The 23,316-nt window shown below is 45.6% G+C and overlaps 1 protein-coding gene across 1 annotated transcript in view; it reads right to left on the bottom strand.

Moving 5' to 3' along the window:
* Positions 1-4,510: 4,510 nt before the first annotated feature.
* ITGA5 (integrin subunit alpha 5) overlaps positions 4,511-23,316 on the bottom strand; it is a 32,790-nt gene continuing 13,984 nt past the window's right edge. Inside the window, exons 14-30 of the mRNA XM_003772334.4 lie at positions 22,635-22,680; positions 22,357-22,458; positions 22,066-22,121; positions 19,840-19,994; positions 19,175-19,312; positions 18,394-18,461; positions 17,224-17,374; positions 16,980-17,072; positions 16,470-16,549; positions 16,235-16,315; positions 16,038-16,143; positions 12,830-12,982; positions 9,356-9,436; positions 9,072-9,185; positions 6,884-6,985; positions 6,595-6,717; positions 4,511-5,596 (exon numbers count right to left, since the gene is read on the bottom strand). Of these exons, the coding sequence (XP_003772382.2) occupies positions 5,513-5,596; positions 6,595-6,717; positions 6,884-6,985; positions 9,072-9,185; positions 9,356-9,436; positions 12,830-12,982; positions 16,038-16,143; positions 16,235-16,315; positions 16,470-16,549; positions 16,980-17,072; positions 17,224-17,374; positions 18,394-18,461; positions 19,175-19,312; positions 19,840-19,994; positions 22,066-22,121; positions 22,357-22,458; positions 22,635-22,680 (1,733 nt within the window). The 3' untranslated portion in view covers positions 4,511-5,512. The remainder of the gene's footprint in view (positions 5,597-6,594; positions 6,718-6,883; positions 6,986-9,071; positions 9,186-9,355; positions 9,437-12,829; positions 12,983-16,037; positions 16,144-16,234; positions 16,316-16,469; positions 16,550-16,979; positions 17,073-17,223; positions 17,375-18,393; positions 18,462-19,174; positions 19,313-19,839; positions 19,995-22,065; positions 22,122-22,356; positions 22,459-22,634; positions 22,681-23,316) is intronic.

Genomic DNA, 23,316 nt, shown 5'->3' with positions numbered 1-23,316 from the left:
GTTGGGGGGGGGGAGGAGGAGCCAGGGGCGGAGCTGGTGGCTGGGCCGGGGCGGAGCGGGGGCGGGGCTGGGGCTGAGAGCAGGTGAGGAGGGGGAGGGGACGGGGCGAGGGAGGCCGAGCGAGGAGGAGGCGCTCTGTGGGAGGGGGCTCCCGGGCCCACACCCATCTCTCCAGGCGGCTGTCTCTTTCTCAGACTATTTTTCAGTCTCGCTCTGTCTCTCAGGTTTTCTCTGTTTCTTTCCTGAGCCCTCAGTGTGGGTGGCAGGACATCTGCATGGGAGGAGGGAAGACCTGAGTCTGGGGGATGGGATTCACGGTTCATAAAAAGAGGTCTGGCCCTGGGGGACAGAATACCTAGGAGCGGGGGAGCTGCGGGATGAGGCCCGGCCGGGGGAGAACTGGGCCTGGGACAGTCGAGGCTGAAGTTCATGAAAGCTGTGGAGGCTTTGGGGAGGAGTACACAGCTATCTGACAGCCCCCAGAAAAGGGTGTAGGCCTGGGACTAAGGAAGAAGCTATCTGGGTCCTGGAGGGAGGCCCAGGCCTGGGGGGCAGGGCACCTGGGCCCTGGGGATGGGGGGCCACAGGCTAGGCCATGGGCAGGGGCCGGGATGAATGAGGCGGAGAGCAAGACCTGGGTCCTGAAGAGGAAAATGGGCTGGAGCATTGAGTCCTAAAGGAAGGGAGGCTGATGGGATAGTTGTGGGGTAGAGCACCTGAGGCCTGAGGGGAGATCTGGTTTTGAGGAAAAGAATGCCTGGATTTTGGGGATGAGACACACTCGGGCCTTGAGCTGAATGAAGGGATTGGGGAATGGGATTCCTGGGTCCTGAGAGGAACAAGGGGCTGGGAATAGGGTGATTTTGTCCTGCGTGAAATGATGAGCCTAAAGAAGATGCTGAGGAGTGTGCGTGTGCGTGTTATGTATGTGATACTACAGTATATTGGGGTAAACAGGACACCCAAAGGACTGGAGGACAGAGTACTTGGGCTCTGATAGACTGGTCCCAGACCAGACAGGACTTAAGCAAGATATCTGGCTCTCAGTGGAGGTTGGGGCCCAGAAAGGATCTGAAGCTGGGCCCTGTACACCCGAGTTCTGGAGGAAGGGAGGAGGCAGAGGGATAGAACAGATGAGCATGTTTGGTGGGGTTGGGAGGGGAAAGCCCTGCAATATGAGCAGAGATTCAGGGAGGCAGTGGAGAAGATGGGTGAAGCTACTAATGTCTGGGACTTGTTTTTACCTGCCCTTAGTAAAGAAGATACAAAGAGAGACCATCTAGTCCCTAAAGTCCCAGAATGTTGAGACTATTCTCTGGATGACCTGAATCAGAAAACCAGGAGAAAGTTTGACTGGGTTGGGCAGAACTGAGAACTGGGAAGGGGCAGAATGAGTCTGGGGGAGGGTGATAGAAATGGGAACAGATTAGGGGGGTGGGGGGAAAGAGCTGGAGGCCAAGATGGCTGAGTTCTTAAGGAGTGAAGGGCTTGCATGGAATCTCAATGCTGTAGTAATGACCGAATTAGATCTGGAAAGGGCCCAGAGAGTTAATCGATGAGAGATCAGATGCTCATGTTCCCTTCTTTGGGACACTTTGATCTCCTCCACCATGTCCCCTCTCATTGATCTAATGTGGGAGGGAAGAGATCTATTTCTCCTCCCTGATGGAAGGGCTCCATTTCAAGGACAAGGAACAGTGCTGAGAAACTGGAGTCCTGCACATCTGGGTTCTGTCCTGCTTCAAGGAGGATGAAAGAGGTTTGGAATTTAGACTCTTAGATGCTGGAGATTAGGGACCAGAGAGACCTTGGAAAATCTGAATTCCTTATCCTGTGAGCCTGACAAGGTTATTTTAACCCCAGTCTTCACCTATTCCTAATTTCTGCTCCTGCTCCAACCTCCAGGAGGAAATAAGTTTTAGTTTCTTATCTTTCATGGGTCGAAGAAAAGGGAACTATTAGCCCAGAATCGCTCTTTATTCCTCCTTCCAGAGAAGCCTTCCAAAGGCAGAGTGGTATAATGGAAAGGGCACTAGCCTCTGAGTAAGAAGACCAAGAGAGCATTTAAATCTTGGTTGTGTCACAACCCTTGAATCTCAGCTTCTTAATCTGTAAAATGGGAATAATAATATGGGTACTGAGAGGGAAGTAATTTTTTAAACATTGAGGTGTTACTGAAATATGAACTATTGCTATTCTATAAGGGAAACTGAGGCACAGGATTCTGGGGTGCTTTGCTGGGTAGAGAGAGAGATGAATTTAGGAGAGACTGAGACAGACAGACTGGAAGACGGAGATTAAGATGGAAAGGGGAGGAAGGAAGAGAGAGAAGCAGAGACAGATCTTTGATCTTCATAACCCATGCTCACCTCATGCTGCATCAGAATCCCTAAGATAGGGAGACAATGGAAAAGAGCTCTTGTTGGAGTGGAAGAGCATCTTACTCTAGGGAGAAATGATTGCCAAGGGGAGGAAAGGGTGAAAGTGGGAGGGGGTGACTTTGGTGAGTGGCCAGGGTAGGGGGGGTGGATCTATTATTGATGAGTTCTGCGCCCCAGGCTGCTAATGAGCCTGCTTGGCTGCTCTAATTGATGTTGGGAAACCCGAGACCCCCAGATCAGCTTCCTGCCGGCCAGCTGGCTCTACCTCTGCAGCACCCTTCCAACATTTGACTACTCAGCTTTCTGGTCTCTGTTGTTCCTCTGATCTCTGGCATAGAGTGTGGGGACTTAAGCATCCCCAACTCCAGCTCCTATCTTCCTCTCTTCTCTTGATTTATTCAGGTATCTGGATGGGAAGCCCCACTCATTCTCTAAGTGTTTGGGAATCTTGGAAGGTAAGATCTAAATCTCAGATAAGGAGGGACCCTCCATTTAGGGATGGAATAATTGTACCTGGAACTGGATTAAACTCTGCACTCTATTTCTGATTACTTGATGCAGGATTTAGAACCACAGGATGTGGGTTTCAATCTTGGCTTTCCTATTTCCTACTTGTGTGACCTTGGGCAAATCACATTACCTCAGTTTCCTAATCTGTAAAATGAGGAAACGGGACTAGGCACTCTGTGAGATCCCTCCTAGATCTGAGCTCCAAATCAGTTATGACACGCTGTGTGTCCTCTGTTCTTCATGATACACAATGTCCCTCATAAATAAAATGTGTCCCACTGATTAACACAGGCCACCCACAGATGTATACAGGCACCCACCAACACTTTCATGTCTGCCTCTCTCCAGTCACTTAAGTCTCATACACAAGACAGCTTGGATCCAGAGACATGTGCTAGGCAAACACCCATAGGATCTGGGAGACTGGGAGAGGGGGTAAGGGACCCACATTTTAGTGTGAACATTCCTTCCTTACTCTTCAGGAAGGGAGTCTCTCCTCTTCCCCTGCCCTTACATTCTTTATTTGTTGTGTTTTTTAATTCTTGGTGAGGCAATTGTCTAGGATCACCCAGGTAGAAAGTAAGTGTTAAGTGTCTGAGGCTGAATTTGAACTCGGCCTCCTGTTTCCGGAGCCTAGAGTTCACCATATAACTAGCCTTCCTTACATACTTTGGAAGATTCCCCAAGAGAACAGGGAACAAGGTGGACCGAATAAAGGTAACCTGCCATTTCTTGTTGCTATCTTTCCTTCCCACATCCCCCAGATAACAATTCTTCTTCATCCCAGGCCTCTTGAGAAGGAACTCCTGAACCTGGGAAGTGTTGGAAAGTGTGGGAAAGGTGCAGGAAAAGAGCATGTTTTGCCCAGAGGCATGTTTGGGAACAAATGCTGATGGGCTGCAGCCGGGAGCTGGGTCACAGATCACAACAACCTGGTGGTTCTGTCTCCCTCGTGTCATCATCCCATAATTTTGGGACTAAGCTGCTCCCCTGTGGCTAGATCCTGCCACTGCAACCTCAGACTATGAAGGACGGTCTCCTAGTGCCCTCCAATTGCCTGAACAGCTCTGGACAGCTGCCTTCACATTCTAGTCTTCTACACATCGCAGAAAAGCTTTTCTCAAGTTTAATCTCGGCTTCATCTTAAAATCATTTCCTCTTTCCCTGCTTCAAGTCCAAAGGAGAGAAAGAGAAAAGAGAGTATCTCCCTTCTTTTAACAGTTTGGTGCTTTAGAGGACTGAAAAGTCCAGTTACCTCCTCAGCCTTCTCTTCCCTGGCTCAAATTCTCCTGATATTTCCCTGGACTTTTAGCATCTTGTTACTACCAACAGATATCCTTCTGACATTTGGGAATGATAATGGCTTTTCTTGATCAATCTCAGCACAGACCCCCTCCCCACCTGGGCTTTCTGGAGCTTTCAGTCCAGAAGGTTCTCCATTTCTCCTCATGTCACTTTCTCTCTTGACCCATCTCGGCCCATCAGCTCTTGGACACTAAATCCCATTCCCAGGGAGAAGGCAAAACATGTAGAGATACAGTGAGACCAGGACCCCTGATAGGATGGAAGTTGGGGGGGGGTGTTGGGAGGAGCAAAGCGGTGGAGGACAACAGTTGGGCCTGTGGTCAGTGGTGGCCCCTAGCCAAGTTTATTGCACTTGCAACAGAGTTTAAATAAGTCCCAGGACATCCCCAGGGCCAAGAAGAGGGGCAGGGCAGGGGAGGAGGCAGCATCAATACAGCTGTAAGAACACTCTTGCCCGGCTCGGGCAGGCAGGCCCTCTTGCTCCGAGGCCCTGGGATGAGGCCAAAGTGGAGTTTCCGATTGGCAGCTGCCTCCACTGTAGTTCCCATCAAGGCCCTGGGCTTCCTGGGATTCCAACTTCTCCTGAGTCAGGTCCTGGACTTGTCTCCAGGTGAGCTGCTACATCAGTCTAACCTGGAGTCCTAGCCTGATTGGAATCCTCAAGTAGTCCTAGAAAGCCCCGGGTTCTAAGTCAGTGCCAGATCATTTTGGAGATCTGTCTTCATCTGAATTCTGGCTCCATTTCGAGCCGGGTGCCAAGTCCACAGAATGGAACTTCCCGGTTCTATATCAGCCCCTGGGCTCACCCGCCTAGGTCTACGTTTCTTCTTTACCCAGAGCTGGGGCTGGCTTCAGAGGGTCCAGAGCATCCACCCTCCGCAGAGTTCCAGGTTCACAGTCCAGAAGATTCTCTGGCCCTTGGGTCAGTTACAAGGCTAAGGACAGGACTCCCCCGTTAGGGGACTTGAAGCTGGAGAATTACAGCTGGCCCCCAGGAATCTGGCACTGGATTTCCCAGCTCTGGTTCTGGAGCCATTTCCAAAGAACTTTCTGTCCCAAGTCTCCAAGGGTCTAGGGTTGCAGGGTCCTATGTCTGTCCCCATAATCTGGGTCCTTCACAGTGCATTGGGGAGAGGGTCCCCTGCTCTCCCACTCCCAGCTCTGACTCTTCAAGTATGTCTCTGAGCTGGGATGAGGGAAGATCAAATCCCCCCTCCTTGCTAAGCACCTTTAGGAAGCACCTGCTCCCTTCCTCCACCCCAGTCAGCTGAGGAAGGACAGGGCTTTTGGGATAAGGAGTCCGGGGCAGGGAGATCTTAGGCATCCGAGGTGGCGGGGGGCTTGAGCTGAGCCTTCTCCATGGCGGTGCCGTATGGGAGGGAACGTTTGAAGAATCCGAGCTGGGGACATAGGAGGAGAAAGAAGTGAGGGTCCAGTCATCTCCCTCCCAGTCCTCTTTGCAATGGACCCTTAGCTTCTCTCCCTATTCCCCCAATTGACTGCCTATGGAAATTAGGGAGGGCCCCATCAGCCTGGGTGGGATGGAGGGTATGGGGGAGGGAAAGTTGGGAACCTATAATGAAGGTCATGAAGATGAGATGACATTGGTAATGTATAGAATCACAGGAAACACATCAATGAGCTATTTGAGGCTGGGGGGGGGGATAGCTGGATTTTGGGGAGAGATCTTAGATTGAGGGACTAAAAGCAATGAATTAAATCCCTCAGGATCTCTCCTCGGCATGGGTCCCCTTCCTCTTGCCTGTATTAGATGGCACGATTAATGATCACTTTGGTTTCCTGTAAGCTGGCAGAAATATCTCATGGGCAGAGGGACAGGGGGAGGCACCATAACAAAAGTGACGAGACTCTAGCATATCCTCCTGATCCTTGTTTTGTGGGTATTGTACAAAGTCCCTGTCCCCTACCCTCAGCTTCGAGGGCCCTCCCCCCAGTCCCCAGCACAGGGTCAGTCACCACCACCCTCACACTCTGTGGAAGCAGTACTTATTCCAGGATAAAACACAGCATGGGAGCTAACCCACTGCCGGATGGTTTCACTGTCCATTGCAATCCTAGGACTTAAATTTAAGTCCAAAAGGGACCTCAGCGGCATTTATCTAGTCTAGCACCCTCATTTTCCAGAGGAGGAACTGAGGCCCCAAGACATTAAGGTAGCAAGTCACTGAGTCAGGATTTGAATCCAAGATTCTACTTCAAAGCCAGTGTCCTTCTGACTGGTTTCTTCCAGACATTGTGGCTGAAGCTGAAACCCACCACAGAGGATGAGAGCAGGGGTGTTGGGGGGAGTGATCACCATGGGCACCGTCAGACTACTGCAAGGGGCTGGGGGTTCTGCCCGAGAGACACAGGGACTTTGTGTGAGCTTGCCACTGACCTTATAGAGGACGTAGATCAGGAGGCCGAGGAGCAGGAGGCCGAGGAGCACAGCGAGGATGATGATCCAGAGTGGGACCCCCTGGTTGCCTTCCGCCTTGGTCCACTGCACTGCAGTTACCGCCTGGAGGGGAGAAGAAGGTCTCAGAGGGAGGCAGGATTACCCTTATGTTAAATCTGGCCCTGCAAGCCCACAGCTGGGCCCTAGGCCTGGGATGCAAGCCCACCCAGCTCCTGGATGCCATGGTTTTCTCTCACTTCCTGACCCAAGCACTGGATCCCTGACTTACCTGAAGCTCCTTGCGAGGCAACTGTCGAGGTGGGATCCGATAGGGCATCTTCAGAGCCTCATATACTGCCTGGCATTGCAGAGTGGCTGGCTGATGTTCCCACTGCAGCATAAAAAGAGAAAGTCAGGGCTACTGCTCTTCCCCTTCCCGCTAAGTTCAGTCTGCCAGGAACCAGGAAGAGAGATCTCTTGTTTTTTCATTGTTTTTTTTTTTTTTTTCCTGTAGTTTTGTGAATCTCTTAGCATCATCAAATCACAAGATGATTATTTTGTGAATGAGGAAATTGAATAACTATTTGTCTTTCCAGCCTTCTGTCTCTTCTTCACAATATCCTTGGGTCTCTGTCAATCAATCTATCCTTCAAAATCCAGCTCCAGAGCTTACTATCCATAGTCTTGTTTAATACCCTCAGCAAGTCCTCCCTCATCTCTGGCTTCCTTCAGAACTTCACCTCACTGGGTCTCAGGCATTTTGATTTGTAGATTGTACTACAACTGCCTCTCTGTATTGCATCTCTCTGTTAGAGATTTTTCCTTTGGGGCAATCAGAGTTAAGTGACTTGCCCAGGACCACCGGCCAGACTGGAATCCCGCCTCCTGATTTCAGGGAGGATGCTCTCACATCCAGCTGTGTCTTCTATTGGATTTTAACCTCAGCAGGAGTGCAAGATCCCACCTTACTGAAGCTGCATGCGACCCCTCCATCACCCCAGAGCACCTCGAGCCTTCCCCGGCACCTTGTTACGGCATGGAGGTAAACGAGGGCTCCTGCCAGTGCGGAGCAAGCTGGAAACCTGAAAAGCTTCCACAGGAGGGACCTGGTTGGCCACCGGGTGATGACATTTTGGGCAAAAAAAGGGCCATCTACTGAGGGCTGCTGCAGGCGCGGGGGAAGGGGGTCAAGAAGCACCCACACCGACAGACTCCCAGATGCTTTACATATTCAAGGCTCCCTCCAGGACCTAGCTCAGTGTCCCCTACGTACAGTAGGTGTTCAGTAAAAATTGATTTGTATTGAATTGTCTCCCAAAGCACGTCTGCCTCTGTTCCTCTCGTGCCTGTGTCTTTTTGTCCAACTGGGGTAGGGTCTTCCCCTCCCCCTCTCCTTGCTCTGAATGTCTGTGTTTCCAAGTCCCCTCCTAGCTCTTTGTGGTTGAAGAGATTAGGAAAGAGGGGCTGCCGTGCCGATCGTACCCACCAGGTGGCAGCATGGGCTTATAGCTCGGACAATAGGCAGGAGAAGGGGGAGATACAGATTGGGTCTGGGAAGTAGAAGAAGGGAGAGATGGGGGTTGGGGATAGGAGATGTAATGCTGGAGCTTAGGGAGGTGGGGCTAGTTGAAGGGGAAAGGTCAGGAGTTGGAATCTCGGACTATATTTCCTTTTACAGAGAGATGGGGTCCCAACCTTGCCTCGGTGACTACCTGGGGGACTACAACAGAAAGTTCAGGGCAGGGAGGTTACAGTGGGAAAACCCTGTGGCACCAGGAGCAACTCCGGGAATTTGCCTTGGACCCTTTATTGCATCAGGTTAAGAAATGCCAAATATTCCCTTATCCTGGCAACTTGTCTGTAATTCATCGTATCAGGGACCAGTCTGTGTAAATGATCCGGACCACAGTGGCTAATGAACCTGTATCAGAAACAGGACTCGAACCCGGTTCTTCCTGCCCCTCAGGCTGTTTCTCTAGCCATTGTGCCAGGACATCAATCAAACTTTTTAAAGTAATGACACCCATAAGCAGCTGGTGGTGCAGGGAGAGCGGGCCTTAGGAGACCTGGGTTTAAGACCCTTTGACATCTCTGGGCCCCAGACAAATCTCTGGCAGTGGAAGTTGTGAGAAGGCACTGGTCTGTAATTGGGAAAGTTCCTGACTGGGAGCTGGACCTGGGAAACCACAGGAAGAAAGGCAGGGGGAAGGGAAGAGGAAGGAGAAGGGGGGAGGGAAGGGGGGTCAGGGACAGAGAGGGACACGGGGTGGGGGGGAAAGGATGAGGGAGGAGAAGGTGAGACAGGGATAGAGAGGAAGGGGAAGGGAGGAGGGGAGGAGGGTCAGAAAAACAGGGATAGAGAGGAAGGAGAAGGGGGGAAGGAAAGGAGGGTCAGGGACAGAGAGGAAAGGGAAAGGGGAGAGGAAGAAGCAAGGACAGAGAGGGAGGGAGAAAAAGGTCAAGCATCCGGCTCTTACCTGCTGGAAGGTCTTTGACCATACTCGGAAGTTCAACTGTAAACTTCGGCTTTCCTGCCTGTGTAACTGGTCTAGCTCACAGCGCAGCTCGAAACATTCTACGTCGGGACATTTCTGAGGAAGGTTTAGAAGATGAAGGTGTCCAGAACTTAGGAGTCTTAACATTTAACTCTTAATCTAATCCCTGGCTCCATGTTCTCTAGCAGTTCTCAAGTCCCAAGTCTACTTCCTCAGTCACCCCCCAAAGCTCCCAAGTCTCAGGGTTCCCAGAATTCCAAACTTACCAGAATTCGGGGCACAGGGGTGGATCCCCGACTTAATGCTTCCCACTTCTGCGGCCGGTGTTGAGGCTCCTGGGGATCCAGCTGGAGGGAGATAACCTCAGGTTAGATTCCATTTTCCTTCTCTTATAGAGGTAACCCAATTTTCAGGTCTGTTTAACCCTGGCTCTTTGTTCTAGAGAAACCTTGTTCAAACATCTTATTGAGCACAATTCACTTAACTACTTTTGTTGATTCCTTCTAGGATCCTCAACAATATCTGCCTTCTTTCGACTTTTCTTACCAGCCTTCCCATTGTGTCTTTTCCTGGAATATTCTCCCTTCACTTTCTGAATTTACGTTTTAAAGTCAACCATTACTTCCTGCAGGAAACCTTCCTTGATTCTCCTCTCCCACCCTGAGAGACTCCCTTACCCCCATTCCCATACAATGCACTTTGCTTGTACTTCTGTTATATGCTTAACTATGGAACAGAATAAAACATGAAATCCACCTAAGTTTTTATCTATTACTTTCTTGATTGGCTTTGGCAATAATTTCATCCTTCAAAAGATGGGGAATCTATCAAAAGGAAATCCTAATTTGGATATGAGTGTTACTGACAGGGAGGAAATAATAAATAGTTAAGAGTGGGAAGGTTGGGAAACTTGGGGGGGGGAAGTGACCACTCTACCTTAGAAATGATGATAGATTGAGAGGGGAATTTGGGAAATCAGCCTTTTTTGGGGTCAGAGGAAAAACAAGGATGATGTCATAGACTAAAATATTTCAAAAGTCAGCCCAGGAGGCCTGAGAGATGCTCAGGAAGGAAGTCTTAAAGACATAAGGGGAAATCATTCCAATGAGGAACAGAAATGAAACTTCTCTAGAGAGCAATGTGGATGCACAGGAAACTCACCAATTGACTGAGACTTTGAAAAGAAATGTACAGAAAATGGAATCAAGGCCAGGAAATAGACAACAAATAGACAACAAAAAAAGAGTGTAAATGTAAGTAAAAAAAATTAAGTAAAATAAGTCCTGTAAAAAGTATTAGAGTGAGCTAAGGCTGTTGAGGAAAGCTGAGGATGATAAAAATAACTTTTAAAGTTATCTGGGGAGAAAAAGGAGGATCAAAGGAGGGATGGGAGGTGAGGTGATAACTGACACCAGAAGGAAAACAGAGCTGCTCAATTCTTTTTTTTTTTTTTTTTTTTTTTTTTGCGGGGAGGGTAGTTGGGATGACAATAGCTGAGGATTGGGAGAAGGCAGAACAGCTCAATATTTGTTTTGTTTCAGATTTTTCAGCAAAGTAGAACCTTTTCACTGGAAATGGCAGAATAAAAATGTCAAACAGGGATATGATACCCAAGAGAGCACTTTAATGCCTTTTAAGAGCCTTTAATGAATTAAAATCAACTGACTTAGATGAAATACAATCTCAGGTCCCAAAACAATGGGGAGATGGATTAGGAGCCACTATCAACAGTATATGGAAGATCAAGACAACAAGGGAGGAAAACAATGGGCAGATGAATCGGGAGCCATTGTCAACAATATATGGAAGATCATGGACAACAAAGGTCTCACAACTTTGCATAAGGGCAAACTTTGTTCTAATATTTCATAAAGGGAAGAGAATAGTCTGTAAACTACAGGCCAGTGGGCTTGATGTTAATTCTTCAGGAGATTTTAGAAAGAATATTAAAAGAGGTTGACTAATATATAGAAAGGGAAGTGATAGTGACAAAGAACCAACATGATTTTATTAAGAACAAGTCACAATAAGTATGTTAGCATTTGCTTAAACTTTCTGCTACTGGGGAGTCTGAAGCTGGGGAAAGTTCTAAGGTCTGAGCTAACCTGCTCTGGCTCAACTGGCCTAGATTGGAAAGTAGGCTAAATCTTCATTATTGAACAACAGTGGGATTGGATCCATGAATAAATGCTGTACTTCCAATTTAAGGTAACACAGGGAGACCCAGAATAAAAAAAAAAAGTCATGGCAGACTCATCTCATATATTTTTTTTAAACAAGATTACTAAACTAGTAAATCGGGGGAATACTATGGATATAGTTTACCTCAATTTTAGCAAATAATTTAATAAAATGTTATACTTTTTTTTTTTTTGAAAAACATGAAAAAGTCTGTATTAGATGATAATACAACTAGATGGACGTAGGGCTAGTTGGATGGTCAGACTCCAAGAACAGTTGTTGATGGTTTGCCGTCAACATGGCAGAAGGCTCCAGTGAAGGGACCCCAGGGTTTTAATCCTTGATCCTTTATTTATTTTATTATTATTTTTTTAAATCTTTAGCTTACTTTCCACTCTAGGCCAGTTTAGCTCAGACCCCAGAACTCAAAGAGTTCCACGAGCCTCAGATTCCCTTAATAGCAAAGATTTTAAGCATGTGCTCCCAAACCCCTTGGATATATTTTTGGATATCCCAAATGCCTTGGATAAAGGCATAGATGGTACACCTATCAAGTCTGTGGATGACTTGAAGCTGGGAGGGAGAGCTCACATAGATGACAGAGTTAGGATCCAAAGGAATCTTGGCAGATTGAATCTAATGAGATGAAATTCTGTGTAGATAAATATAAAGTTTGGCACATGGGCACAAAAAAGTACCTTCCCAAGTAGAAAATGAGGGAGGTATAAATAGATAGAACAGAGGTTGCTCTGGAAAGGATCTAGGGTCTGATCCTTTCCAGAGCAACCTGTCTAAAGTCAGGATAGATGGCCCTAGACAAATTTAGTCTGAAGAAGTTATATGACAGACGTGCTCAAATGTTTGAAGGACTGTCAATGTGACTTATCTTCCTGAATTTACACCTGATTTCAGGCACTTATTAGCTGTGGGACCCTGGACAAGTCACTTAACCTAATTTAGCTCAGTTTTCTCAACTGTCAAATGAAGATAAAAATGGCACCAAATTCACAATTTAAGTAAGGGTTGTGAAGAGCAAAGGAAATAATATTTATAAAACACTTGGTATAGTGTCTGGATTATAATAGGCACCCTATAAATGCTAGGTATTAGTATTATTTAGTTGTACAAAAGCAAATTTAGATTTGATGATGAGAATGATTTCCTCACAACATCCCAAAACTGGAATAAGTTCCCTCAACAGGTTGTAGTCCCTTTTTCTGAAACAAGATCTGGTATTTTAGAGTGGAAATAGAGTAGGAATTCCTTTGTGTATAACAGATGATCTCTGAGGTCCCTTCCAACCCTCAAATTCTGTGATTCTATGATCTTTATCTACATGATCTCATCTCAAGCCTGCAAGGACTTCATATTCCCTAAACTTTGCATCTTCCCCAACAGCCATCACTGTGTTTTACATACTGCAGGCAGAATAATAAATGAACACAAAGTGAACTGAAGGGTTTGGTGTCCTCTGCCCTAGATTTCTTCCCCAGAGTCCAGATTCCAGTCCCTCCCCACCACCCATCTCCTCCTTCTGCTCCCACTTCTTATCTCCTTACCTTCAGGTCTTGTGAGTTGGGTGAGTGACTAGTTGTGCAATTGCTAAGCCCTGAAATACTGGTGACATTGATGAGCTGCTGACCATCCAGGGCCAGTGGGCAGCTAAGCTTCAATATCCCTCTGCTGATGGAGCTGGGACCATGGTTGATAAGCTGAGGAAAGGAAGAATGGAGTTATTAGTAGGGGACACTCCAGTCCTGGTACTGACCTCAGCTCTTGATCTTGATACCACTGCCCTGTACATATTTCGAAGTCCCTCTTTTCCCTCACCCCATGATTACTTATTATTTCTCAACTTCTTGCAGCCTAACTTCTTCACATTGTACTGAAACTGCTTTACTCTAAGGTCATCAACAATAACAAAATGAGTTTTTCATGACTAAATCCAGTAGCCTTTTCTCAGGACTCATCCACCTTGACCTCTCTGTAGATTTTAATACTGTTGATCATCACTCAGGACAGAACACACTCTTCTTTATCATCTGGGACACTGATCCTCTTGATCTTCCATTTATCTCTGTGACTGGTCTTTTCAGCCTCCTTTGATAGTGCAGCTTTCATCTCCTTCTCCTGAAACTTTTTTTTTTTACATTCTTTCACCTAGTAAGTTCATCTGCTTCTAGAAAAAGTTCATGTTTCATTTCTAAAAAAAACAACTCACATATATATATATATATATGTATGTATGTATGCATATGTAGGTCCAAATTCTACATCATAAATTGCCTGATAGTTAGATGCCCTTTTGGCTCAAACTCAGCAAATCCAAAGAATTTCCCTTCCTAAAGAGATCTGGTCTCAAAATAGCCCAAGGTACCTGGGAAAATGAGGCTGGTGGTTTGCTTGAGCTCAAGAATTGTGAATTTGAAATGGGCCAAGTTGGTAAGGTGTTTCCACCAAATCTGACACCAAAAATGGTGACCCTCGGGAGAATTGGGGGCATCAACCTGGCTAAGGAAGGATAAACTAACCCAGGACAGAAGTAAAAAATAGAAAAATGGAGCAGGTCAATGCTTCCATGCCAAAATTTAGTGATGAATCCATTAGGGGTCTGTGTAAATCCAACTTTGGTGGAATAAACAGAAGACTCGATCTCAGTTCCCATTTTTGCAATCTCAATGGTTACAGGATCATAGAATTAGAGCTAGAAGGGAGCATAGGGATCATTTAATCTAATCTCCAAACTTTATAGCTGAGGAAACTAAGAAAGGTCCAGAGAGATGAGATACTTGTCCAGGGCCATACAGGCAGTAAGTGGCTAAGCCAGGATTTGTAATCAGGTCTCTTGAGCCCAAATCCAATGAATTCATGCTCTTGCTACTGGATGAGGCTGATTTCTTTGTCCTAGGTGATGTTTGTCCTTATTTTCAAAAAGGATCAATGGTATTATCAGGGATATCTTGATTAGCTGCTGAATTGAAGTGAGGAAGAGTTGCATGAAGTCATCAGCCTCACTGTTGCTTTTGGAGTCACCACTGTCCAGTGGTGAAACAAAAGTCCCAAATCAGGGTGACCAGCGATGGCCTGGGACGCACTGATGACCTTGTTGTGTTCACCTTCAAGCTCTGAGTGCTTCACGGAGCCTGCTTCAGCTATTGTCATAGCCTTTGAAACAAATCGCTCTCATCTGTCCATTCCACCAGGGGGACGTCTTCAGTTAGTTAGGATGCTAACTCACCCATGGGTCTGAGGACAGTCAGTTACTCTCAGCCTGGTTTAGCCTGTCTGCCAAAAAGGTTTGCCTGGAGGTGGTCACTGTGTATGCTACAGGTTCTTGGAACCCCAGGTGAGAGTTGAGTAATGGGTGGATACCAATGGTTGATGAGCAGCCTTGAAAACACCTCAGCAAGCCCTCACATCATCGAACATTTACCTCCAACATCTGAGTTTCAATTTCCTCAATCATAAAATAGGGATAAACACTGGGTATGCTGATTTCTCACAACTGTTTCCAGCTCAAATGATACAATATTTCCATTTTTTAAAAACTGCAACTTTAAAGTATCATATAAATAACTTTTATTATTTTTGTTTCCTTTTCTCTCACACCCCTGCTCCAGCACTTTATCATCAGTGGCACAGTTCTATAGATTCCAAATCCATGACCATTCCTGGCACTATCCCCTCCCCTCCACTCCTAGGAGCACCGACCTCCCTTAAACCCCCATAGGGAGTCTGTAGAATTGAGCTGAAGCTCTGTCTTGTCCTCTCTTGCTCCCCCAAGGACAGCAATGTACCTAATCTCTGACCACCAGTGACTAGCCCTTTGCTGTGCCTTCATCTGTCATCCACATGGCCCCCTAGGTCACCCCCACTCTCCTGTGTGCCATTCACAAGACCATGGAGTTTAGAGCTATCAGAGTCCATAGAGATCATCTCAAATTCCAAACCTTCATTTTAAAGACTAACTATAAGTACAGAAGACTTTCTGTCACCTGGACAGAATAAGTTCAATATTTACATTTTTGGACTTGGCCGATATGGAATCTTGTTTTCTTTGATTATATGTATTTGTTACTAGAACTTTTTATTTTTCCTTTAGGGAGTAAGAAAATAAGGTGGAAAGGGAGAGAAATAGTGAAAGAAAAGAGGGTGCCAGACATGGCTCTTCTCAGTAACCCAAGACAATTCCAAGAGATTTGGGAAGGAAAATTCCACCCACATCCAGAGAGAGAACTGTGGAGACTGATGTGTATGAAAGCATACTATTTTCACCTTTTTTTTTTTAATTTGTTTTTTCTTTCTTGGGGTTTTTCACTTTTGTTTTAGTTTTTCTTTCACAACAAGACTAATATGGAGATATTTTAAAATGATTGCACATGAAAAAGAGGATCATTCTTCTTCTTCTTCTTTTTTTTTTTTTTTTTTTAAAGCAGAGAAAAGAAGGTAGGCCAGGAAAAAGCCCAGTTAAGCAGAATAGCTCTGAATGCTACAGGTTGAACTTTTATATTTAAAAAAGAAGAGTAAGAAGTACTTCACAGACACCTGCAGTTTCATGTATACTCATCTTTTTCAGTTCTACTGCACATATGGAAATATCCATTTGATTTGGTGTTTAAGGTCAAAATGAAGAGAAATTTTTAAAAAGAAAAAAAATGAAGATATTTGGACTAAATGATCTCTTTGAGCTCTTGATTTCAGCTCTTCCCCAGGCTTTTCCTCCCCTCTTCCACCACTCCAGCCCCCCGGATATTTTTCTTTTCTTACTTCATAGACATGTTGGACCTCAGGGCCAATGCTATTCTCTTCTTCGGGTAGATCTTGGGGTTGCCAGCCACCTATTGGGAATAGCACTGTCTCTGGCTTGGACACCCTGAGAAGAGAAAGAAGGATCAGTATGGATCCCAGATACCTTTGGAAGGTTCAACCCAGTCACCAAGCTGGATCTCTAACCTGTGACTTACCAGTTCAGGGAGACCTGGGCCTGAGCCTCCACAGAAAGCAGGAAGGAAACCATTTCACTCTGAGAGTTATTGAGATTCTTACTGCAGGAGGGCAGAACAAAGAACAAAGAAGGGAGGGGAAAGAAAACAGAAGATTGTGAACTGGAGACAGAGAGGCCTTTGGTCCAACAGAAGCCCTCTTTCCCTGCTCAATCCACTCCTCTCCTCATACCCATAGGCCCTGACCCCATCCTACCTGTGAATCTGGAAATCAAACTGGATATTTTTCTTGTTGTCCCGGAGATGAGGGACAGTGAATCGAAGGCCCCCCCATAACTGTAACCATAGAGAAAGAAGGAGAGGTCAGATTGGTCAGGCTCAAATGAGAGAATGTACGTAAAACCTTTTGCAAAATTCAAAGTACTGCATAAATGTCAACGCATTTGTCCAATGCAGAGAAAATAAAGAAAGATGTCTTGCCCAATCCCTTTTTTTTTTTTTATCACCCCACTCTCATTCCTGTCCCCTTTCTTCCTCCTTTCCCTCCTCCACTGTTCAGGTCTGTCACCCCCATTTCTAATCCCCTCCCTCTCTCAGCCCCTGTCGCCCTTCCAACTAATCAATCAACAAATATTTATTAAAGGAGGCCTGTTTGAAGAATACTGTGCTGGAGCCTCTTCCCTAGAGCGCTCTCATTCCCCAGTCTACCGCTCCCTGTTCCTGACTCTTGTCACCTTTGACCTTGCCCCTGCCCCTTCCCACTTACACTGGCTCCGGCCTTCATGGGGTTCCCCAGATCACAAACAAGCTGACGGCTCTGATTCACAGCAAAGTAGTCACAACTTAGGCTGGAGAAATTCTAGGGGGGGAAGAGTTGTAGCACTAGTACCCTCTCTGGTTATGCTGGAGATCCCCATCCTGTCCTCCAGCCTCAGTCACCCCAGCCCCGTCCCAGCTCTGGTTTTCCCATTTGGTCATCGCACAGATCCCTTGCCTTGAGCCCTGCTCACCCCGGGGTGTCGGACCAGTCCTGAGTACTCAGCCTCTGGGGGGGCAATGACACGAAGCTCAGCTTCATAGGCCCCTCCTTCTCCCAGGTTCTGGGCATGGAAGGTTAAGTTCAAGGCATTCTTGTCCCCCAGGAACACTTGATTCTGCTCCCTGGCAGAAGGGAAGATGGAAGTGCAAGATATTAGGGTTTGGGTGTCAAGTGGAAATCCCCCAAATTTTGGCAAGAGACCCAGGCCCTGACTCATAGTCCTTCCTAGTGGCATGAAATCAAATCCAGAGCAGAATCAAATTACACTGGCTCCCTCTTTACACAAATGAGGAAAACTGGGTTCCATGATGGGAAAATGGCCTGTCCAATCTATCATTAACAGAAGATCTGGGACTCAGACATACCTAGGGCAGATCTGCTTTTTCCTCCAATGTCACCCTCAAGAGTCCCACCTCTATCTCTGTCCCTTCCCCCAATGACATGCCCCCTCTATTCCCCTTACTCCCCTCAAGAGTCAGGAGGAAGCCAGGGATTATGGGCAGTGCCTCTGGAGTATAAGACAACAGTTCTCATACTTTCCACCCTCAGGACCCCTTTATATTCTTAAAAATTAATGAGGATTCCAAAGAGCACTAGGTAATATTATAAAAATAGTTTTGACCTTGTGGACTCAGACTTGCACACTTTAGGAACTGCTGTTCTAAGGGGACATTTTCCTTTCCTTTCTCTTCTCCCAGCACTACTGAACTGAATCAACACAGACTTCCTTCTGAGTAAGGAGCACCACCCCACTTCCCATACTGAATTCTGGCCCTGGGAGCCAGAACTCCTGCTTATGGCTCTGCTGGGACTGGGATCATACAAGGTACCAAGCATTTAGAGCTGGAAGGGACCTTGGATGTCATTTTACAGACAAGGAAACTGAGGTCACAAGAGCCTGCCCTGTCTCACAAATGACAGACCAAACTTCTAAACCCCAGAATAGCACCCACACCATCCTCTCTCCTCCCAAACCCTGGACTCCAAGGACCCAAGCAGGCTGCCTCCAGGCCTTCTAAGTCTGTCAACATCACCCTCTCCAGTCCCAGCCCCAAGGTGTTAGAGTTGCACTATCCTCTGGCTTTCACCTTCCAAGCCCCAATGAGCACCGAGAGCCTCGGGCGTTGGGACATTCCCTTACCCAAACACTTCTAGTTGAAGGTCAGGCACACAGATGTTGTCTTCTCCACAGTCCAGAAGAATCTGGGCCTAAGGAGGGCAAGGAAGAGGAGGGAGGAGGGAGAGTTTTAAGATAGGCTCTTCTAATTTAATTTCTCCCCTGAAAAACCCAGCCCCATCCTCCTACAGGCAACCTGTAAGCTCCTCTCCCTTTCTAGTGTGCCATGCTCCTAAACTCCACCTTTTCCTTCCTTACTCTTCCATATCATCCTCATCTTCACCACCAGCATCATCATCATTAAAGTACTTCATATAATTTATAATAATCATATATCACATTGTACAATAGATTATATAATACCATAATAATTATAATTGTTATATATCATAATGCTGCTATTATATTGTTATAAAACTTACCATATTAACATTATTTATTATAGTAATGTTATATATTATATACTAGATATATAATATATATAACATTATATAACAATTATGCATGTAAAAATATATAAATTATATGTAACTTATAAATTATAAATATATATATAATTATATACACTATAGAGTAGTGTAATTATAAAATGTTTTATATATACAGAGTATCCCATAAGGCATAGTGCTTAAAACTTTAATAACTTACAATTGCACTAATGTATGAGCTCATTTGTGTCTCACAACAATCCTATGAGTTAGGTGCTATTTGTACCTAGATTTTTGTGACTGAGTTCCTCCATTTTCTGCCCTTTTCTTCCCACTTGCTCTCTGTGAAGGCCTCTAAACCCCTAATCCCCTCTTACCTTATCTTCAATTCGGCTCCTGCTCTGGTAGTGCAGCACCGGACGGAGGCCATAGGTGTCAGGAGGTGCTTTGGAGTCCAGCGAAAAATTGAGTGCAATGTGGATCGGGGAAAGTTTGTCTCGAAATTCTGATTCATTCTAGGGACCAGAATGTAGAGGATTGAATAAGGATATGTGAATTCTGGCCTCAGCTCCTAGTTATGAAGAATACACCATCCTTCCCTTTCCTTCCCCATGCAGCCTGCTGTGGGCTGGGAGACTGGAGGCTTGAGTCAGTATAGGAACAGTTCCAGTTTTAGTCACTAGACCCTTAGGGTATTTTCCTTAAGCATAACCAGCCTATCTAGCCTACTGTAACATTAGCCAGAGGTCTATTCCAATTGAAGGATATTTCTTCTCCAGAATCCAAACATCAATTTCATTTCCCTAATTCCTTCCCACTATAGTAGTCACTTCCCATCCCCACCAACGGACCCAAGTGCCTTCTGGCCATTTTCCTTCCTCTTTCAAGCACAGATTATTATTATTATTATTTTTTTTGCATCCACTCTGCCAATTTTTGTAACTGTAAAATTTCTGTCCTGCCCTCCTCAGAAGGAGAGCTCTAGGGCATCCTTCTTCTCTAACTACCCCCTTGTGAATTGGACTCTGGATGGTGACCATACCCGAAGGTAGATTTTCATTTCCTGACAATCCTCATGAGCCCCGTTTTGGATGAGGAGGGTCTTGGTGTAGGACGCCTGTTGTGAGGCCAAAAACAGTGCCCGACGAATGCCCCCTTTCTGCTTCTGCCAGTCCAGCTGGAGCTCTACGGTGAAACCTAAAGAAGATACAAGAAGGGGGTCAATCTTTCTTCTCATCTTTGTTAGCTGATTTTCTTTTTCTTTTTGTTTGTTATATTCTTGGGAGCTTTGGGGGGAGTCAATTGAGGTTAAGTGATTTGCCCAGAGTCAACACAGTATCTGAATAATAAGTGTCTGAAGCCCCAATTGAATTCAGGTCCTCCTGACTATCTACTAACTTTCCTAGATGATTTTCTTTCTTTCTTTTTTTAAATGATAATTTTCTTTTTTTTAATAATAGCTTTTTATTTTTCAAAATACATGTGAAGAGAGTTTTCAGCATTCATCCTTGCAAAACCTTGTGTTTCATATTTTTCTTCCTCCCCTCCTCCCCTTGACTGCAAGTAATCCAATATAGGCTAAACATGTGCAATTCTTCCAAACCTATTTCCACATTTATCATGCTGCACAAAAAAAATCAAAAAGGAAAAAAAGAATGAGAAGGAAAAAAATAAGCAAGCAAATGACAACAACAACAAAAACGTAAAAATACTATATTGTGATCCACATTCAGTCTCCATAGTCTCTTTCTGGATGAGGATGGCCCTCTCCATCACAAGTCTATTGGAATTGGCCTGAATTGCCTCATTGTTGAAGAGCCAAGTTTCTTAAAGAGGGAGGTGGCATCTGTCCCGTTGGCTCACCAGGGGTAGCTGGTGTATGACTCTGGACAAATTACTTAATGATTATCTGCCTTAGTTTCCTTAACTGTAAGATGGATATTCTCTCCTCCCTTCTTCCCTTGTTTTTTGTGACACTGCTCTCCTCATTCTTCCCTGTCTCTGGCTCTTCCTTCTCCATCTTTTTCTCTGGGTTTTATCCTGAGTCATACCTCCTCACAGAGAATGTTCCTTCAAAGCATAATTTGGGGTCCTATATTCAATCTCTCTTAGTGATTTCATCAACTCCCATAGATTCAATGATCAATGACTTATTCTCAGATCTATTTAACTAGTCTCACATCTCTCTTGACTTCCAGTTTTGCATTACCAACTGCCCATTGGACATCCTGAACTGAATGTCCCGTGGCTACCTCCAACTCACATGTCCAAATCAGAATTCCTCTTTCCTCCAAAGCATTTTATGCTCCCTGGTGCCCCTGTTACTCTTGAAGCCACATCATCCCCGCAGTCACTCCACCTCACAACCTTTGCATCATCACCTGTTCTCTCATGCACTTGTCCCACATACCCAAATTGCCACTGAGTCTCATCATTTCTACCTCACAATATCTCTCATCTAAGCCCCCCTTCTCTCTAATTAGCATAACTCCTATCACCTCACACCTGGACTAGTGCAATAGCCTGAAGGTTGTTTTCCCTGTCTCAATTTGCTCTCCACTGCAGTCCATTCTCTATTCAGTGGCCAAAGTGATCTTAAAGGGCAGGTCTAATGATCCCATCACTCTCTCACTCATTAAACTCTAATAGTTCCCCATTATCTTCAGGACCAACTATAAAATCCTTTGTTTAGCTTCTACAACCTTTCACAACTTTCCCACCTTTTAATGTTTTACTTTTCTCTAGATATTCTGGATCATAATCCAGTAAAACAATGGCCTTTTCAACCAATCATTAAACATTTATTAATTATCTACTATGTGTTGCGCATTGTGCTAAATGCTGGGAATACAAAAAAGAGGCAAAAGTCAGTCACTGCCCTAAAGGAGCTTCTATTCCTCTCCTCTCCTCATTCCATTTCTTTGCCCTGGCAGTTCCCCAGACCTGGAATGTTCTTCCTTCTCAATCTGTCTCCTGGCTTCCTTCTAGGATCACCTCAAATCTACCTTCTAGAGGAGGTCTTTCCTGATCCCCTCACTGCCATCAATCACCTTCCTTCTAGTATTATTTCCAATTTACATTGCATCCATCTTATAGATTAATAGTTATTTATATGTTGTCTCCCCCACTTAGATGTGAGCTTTTCAAGAGCAGGAACTGTGTTTTACCTTTCTTTGTATCCCAGAACTTATCACAATGTCTGTCACACAGTCAGTGTTAATAAACGCCTATTGACTGACCAGCTTTCTAAGGCCCTAAGGATTCTCACCAATGGAGTCTGGGACATGTTTTCCAGAAGCGTTGAGGCAGAAACTCAGGTTGATGCTGTAGAGAGATAGAAGTAGATTGATGGACTCAGCCATACAGGTCCACAGTCCTCCCAATTATTTCCCAATTCCCTCCCCCCCAAGCCAGCTTGTCTCCTCGGTCCCCAATGGCACAACATTGATCACAAATTCTATCCAACCTCACCCCAAAGCATAGACCCAAGAATCTGCCCCCCAGAACTGCTTCTCCTCTCAACTAGGCCCTAGTGCGATCCGCTCCCCCAGCACCATACCAGGACATGGGGTTCCCTTCCAAGTTGCAGCTTCGTTCTTCAGGATTGAACATGGCAGGGAAGATGGAGAGGGAAGCACTGGCAGAGATAATCGGACGACCCCTGATTGGAGTTTCAGGATGAGGGAGAAAAAAAGGATGTTCAGAACTCTACTCTGCTCTGCAGTCCCCTGAAAACAGGGGTTCAGAATCCTGGACTTTAGGCTCTTTGTACTCCAGCCAGTCACCTGGACTCCCATCACCCCCAGTTTTCTGATGCTTCCCATCTCCCTGCTATACCTGTACACAACCGCTTTGTCCACACCAAAGGCCCCCACAATCAAGTCTGCAAAAAAGCAAAAAAGTCACAAAGTGAACCCTGAGCTAAAATCTCTCCTGAATACAACTTACTATTTACAAAATAATGTAATGGAAAATTACATTAGGAATGAAGGAATCAGAATATGGCTTAACACATGAACCAATCTTGAATTCAGAAGCTGGGACACATGCCTTCCACTTTTCAGCAGAGGGGTAGCGCAATTTGGGTGGGAAACACATTTTCATATATGAGCAATGCCCTGATTTGTCTTGCTTGGGACGGAGACAGGGACCAGGAACCTCCCTTTGACCAATGGAGAATCCCATCTTCTCTGCATCTTACTAAGGGGCCTTCAGGTTAAGCAACACAGCCAGAACCATCTGAGTTAGGGTCTGAATGCGTGACCCCAAAGTGTCTATCTTATTTTTTTTTTGCTTGTTTGTTAGGGAGGATGAGGATTATGCAGGAGGATCAGTGAGATGTGAAAGTAACCAAAAAAAAAAAAAAGAACCCTGCACCAATAAGCTTTTTATAAAGAGATCCTCATTGAGTGGATTTAGTGTTCCCCCCAATCTGAAATTGTGTCCTAAACATAATGGAATTCTGGCTGGGAGATGTAACCACCTCGTGGCCATAGTTGAAAATTGCACTTGAGAGGTG

Source organism: Sarcophilus harrisii, chromosome 5 (assembly GCF_902635505.1).
Source record: "Sarcophilus harrisii chromosome 5, mSarHar1.11, whole genome shotgun sequence".
Classification (NCBI taxonomy): Eukaryota; Metazoa; Chordata; class Mammalia; order Dasyuromorphia; family Dasyuridae; genus Sarcophilus; species Sarcophilus harrisii.
The sequence above is the reverse complement of the archived record's forward strand: the minus strand, read 5'-3'. Positions and strand labels throughout refer to the sequence as shown.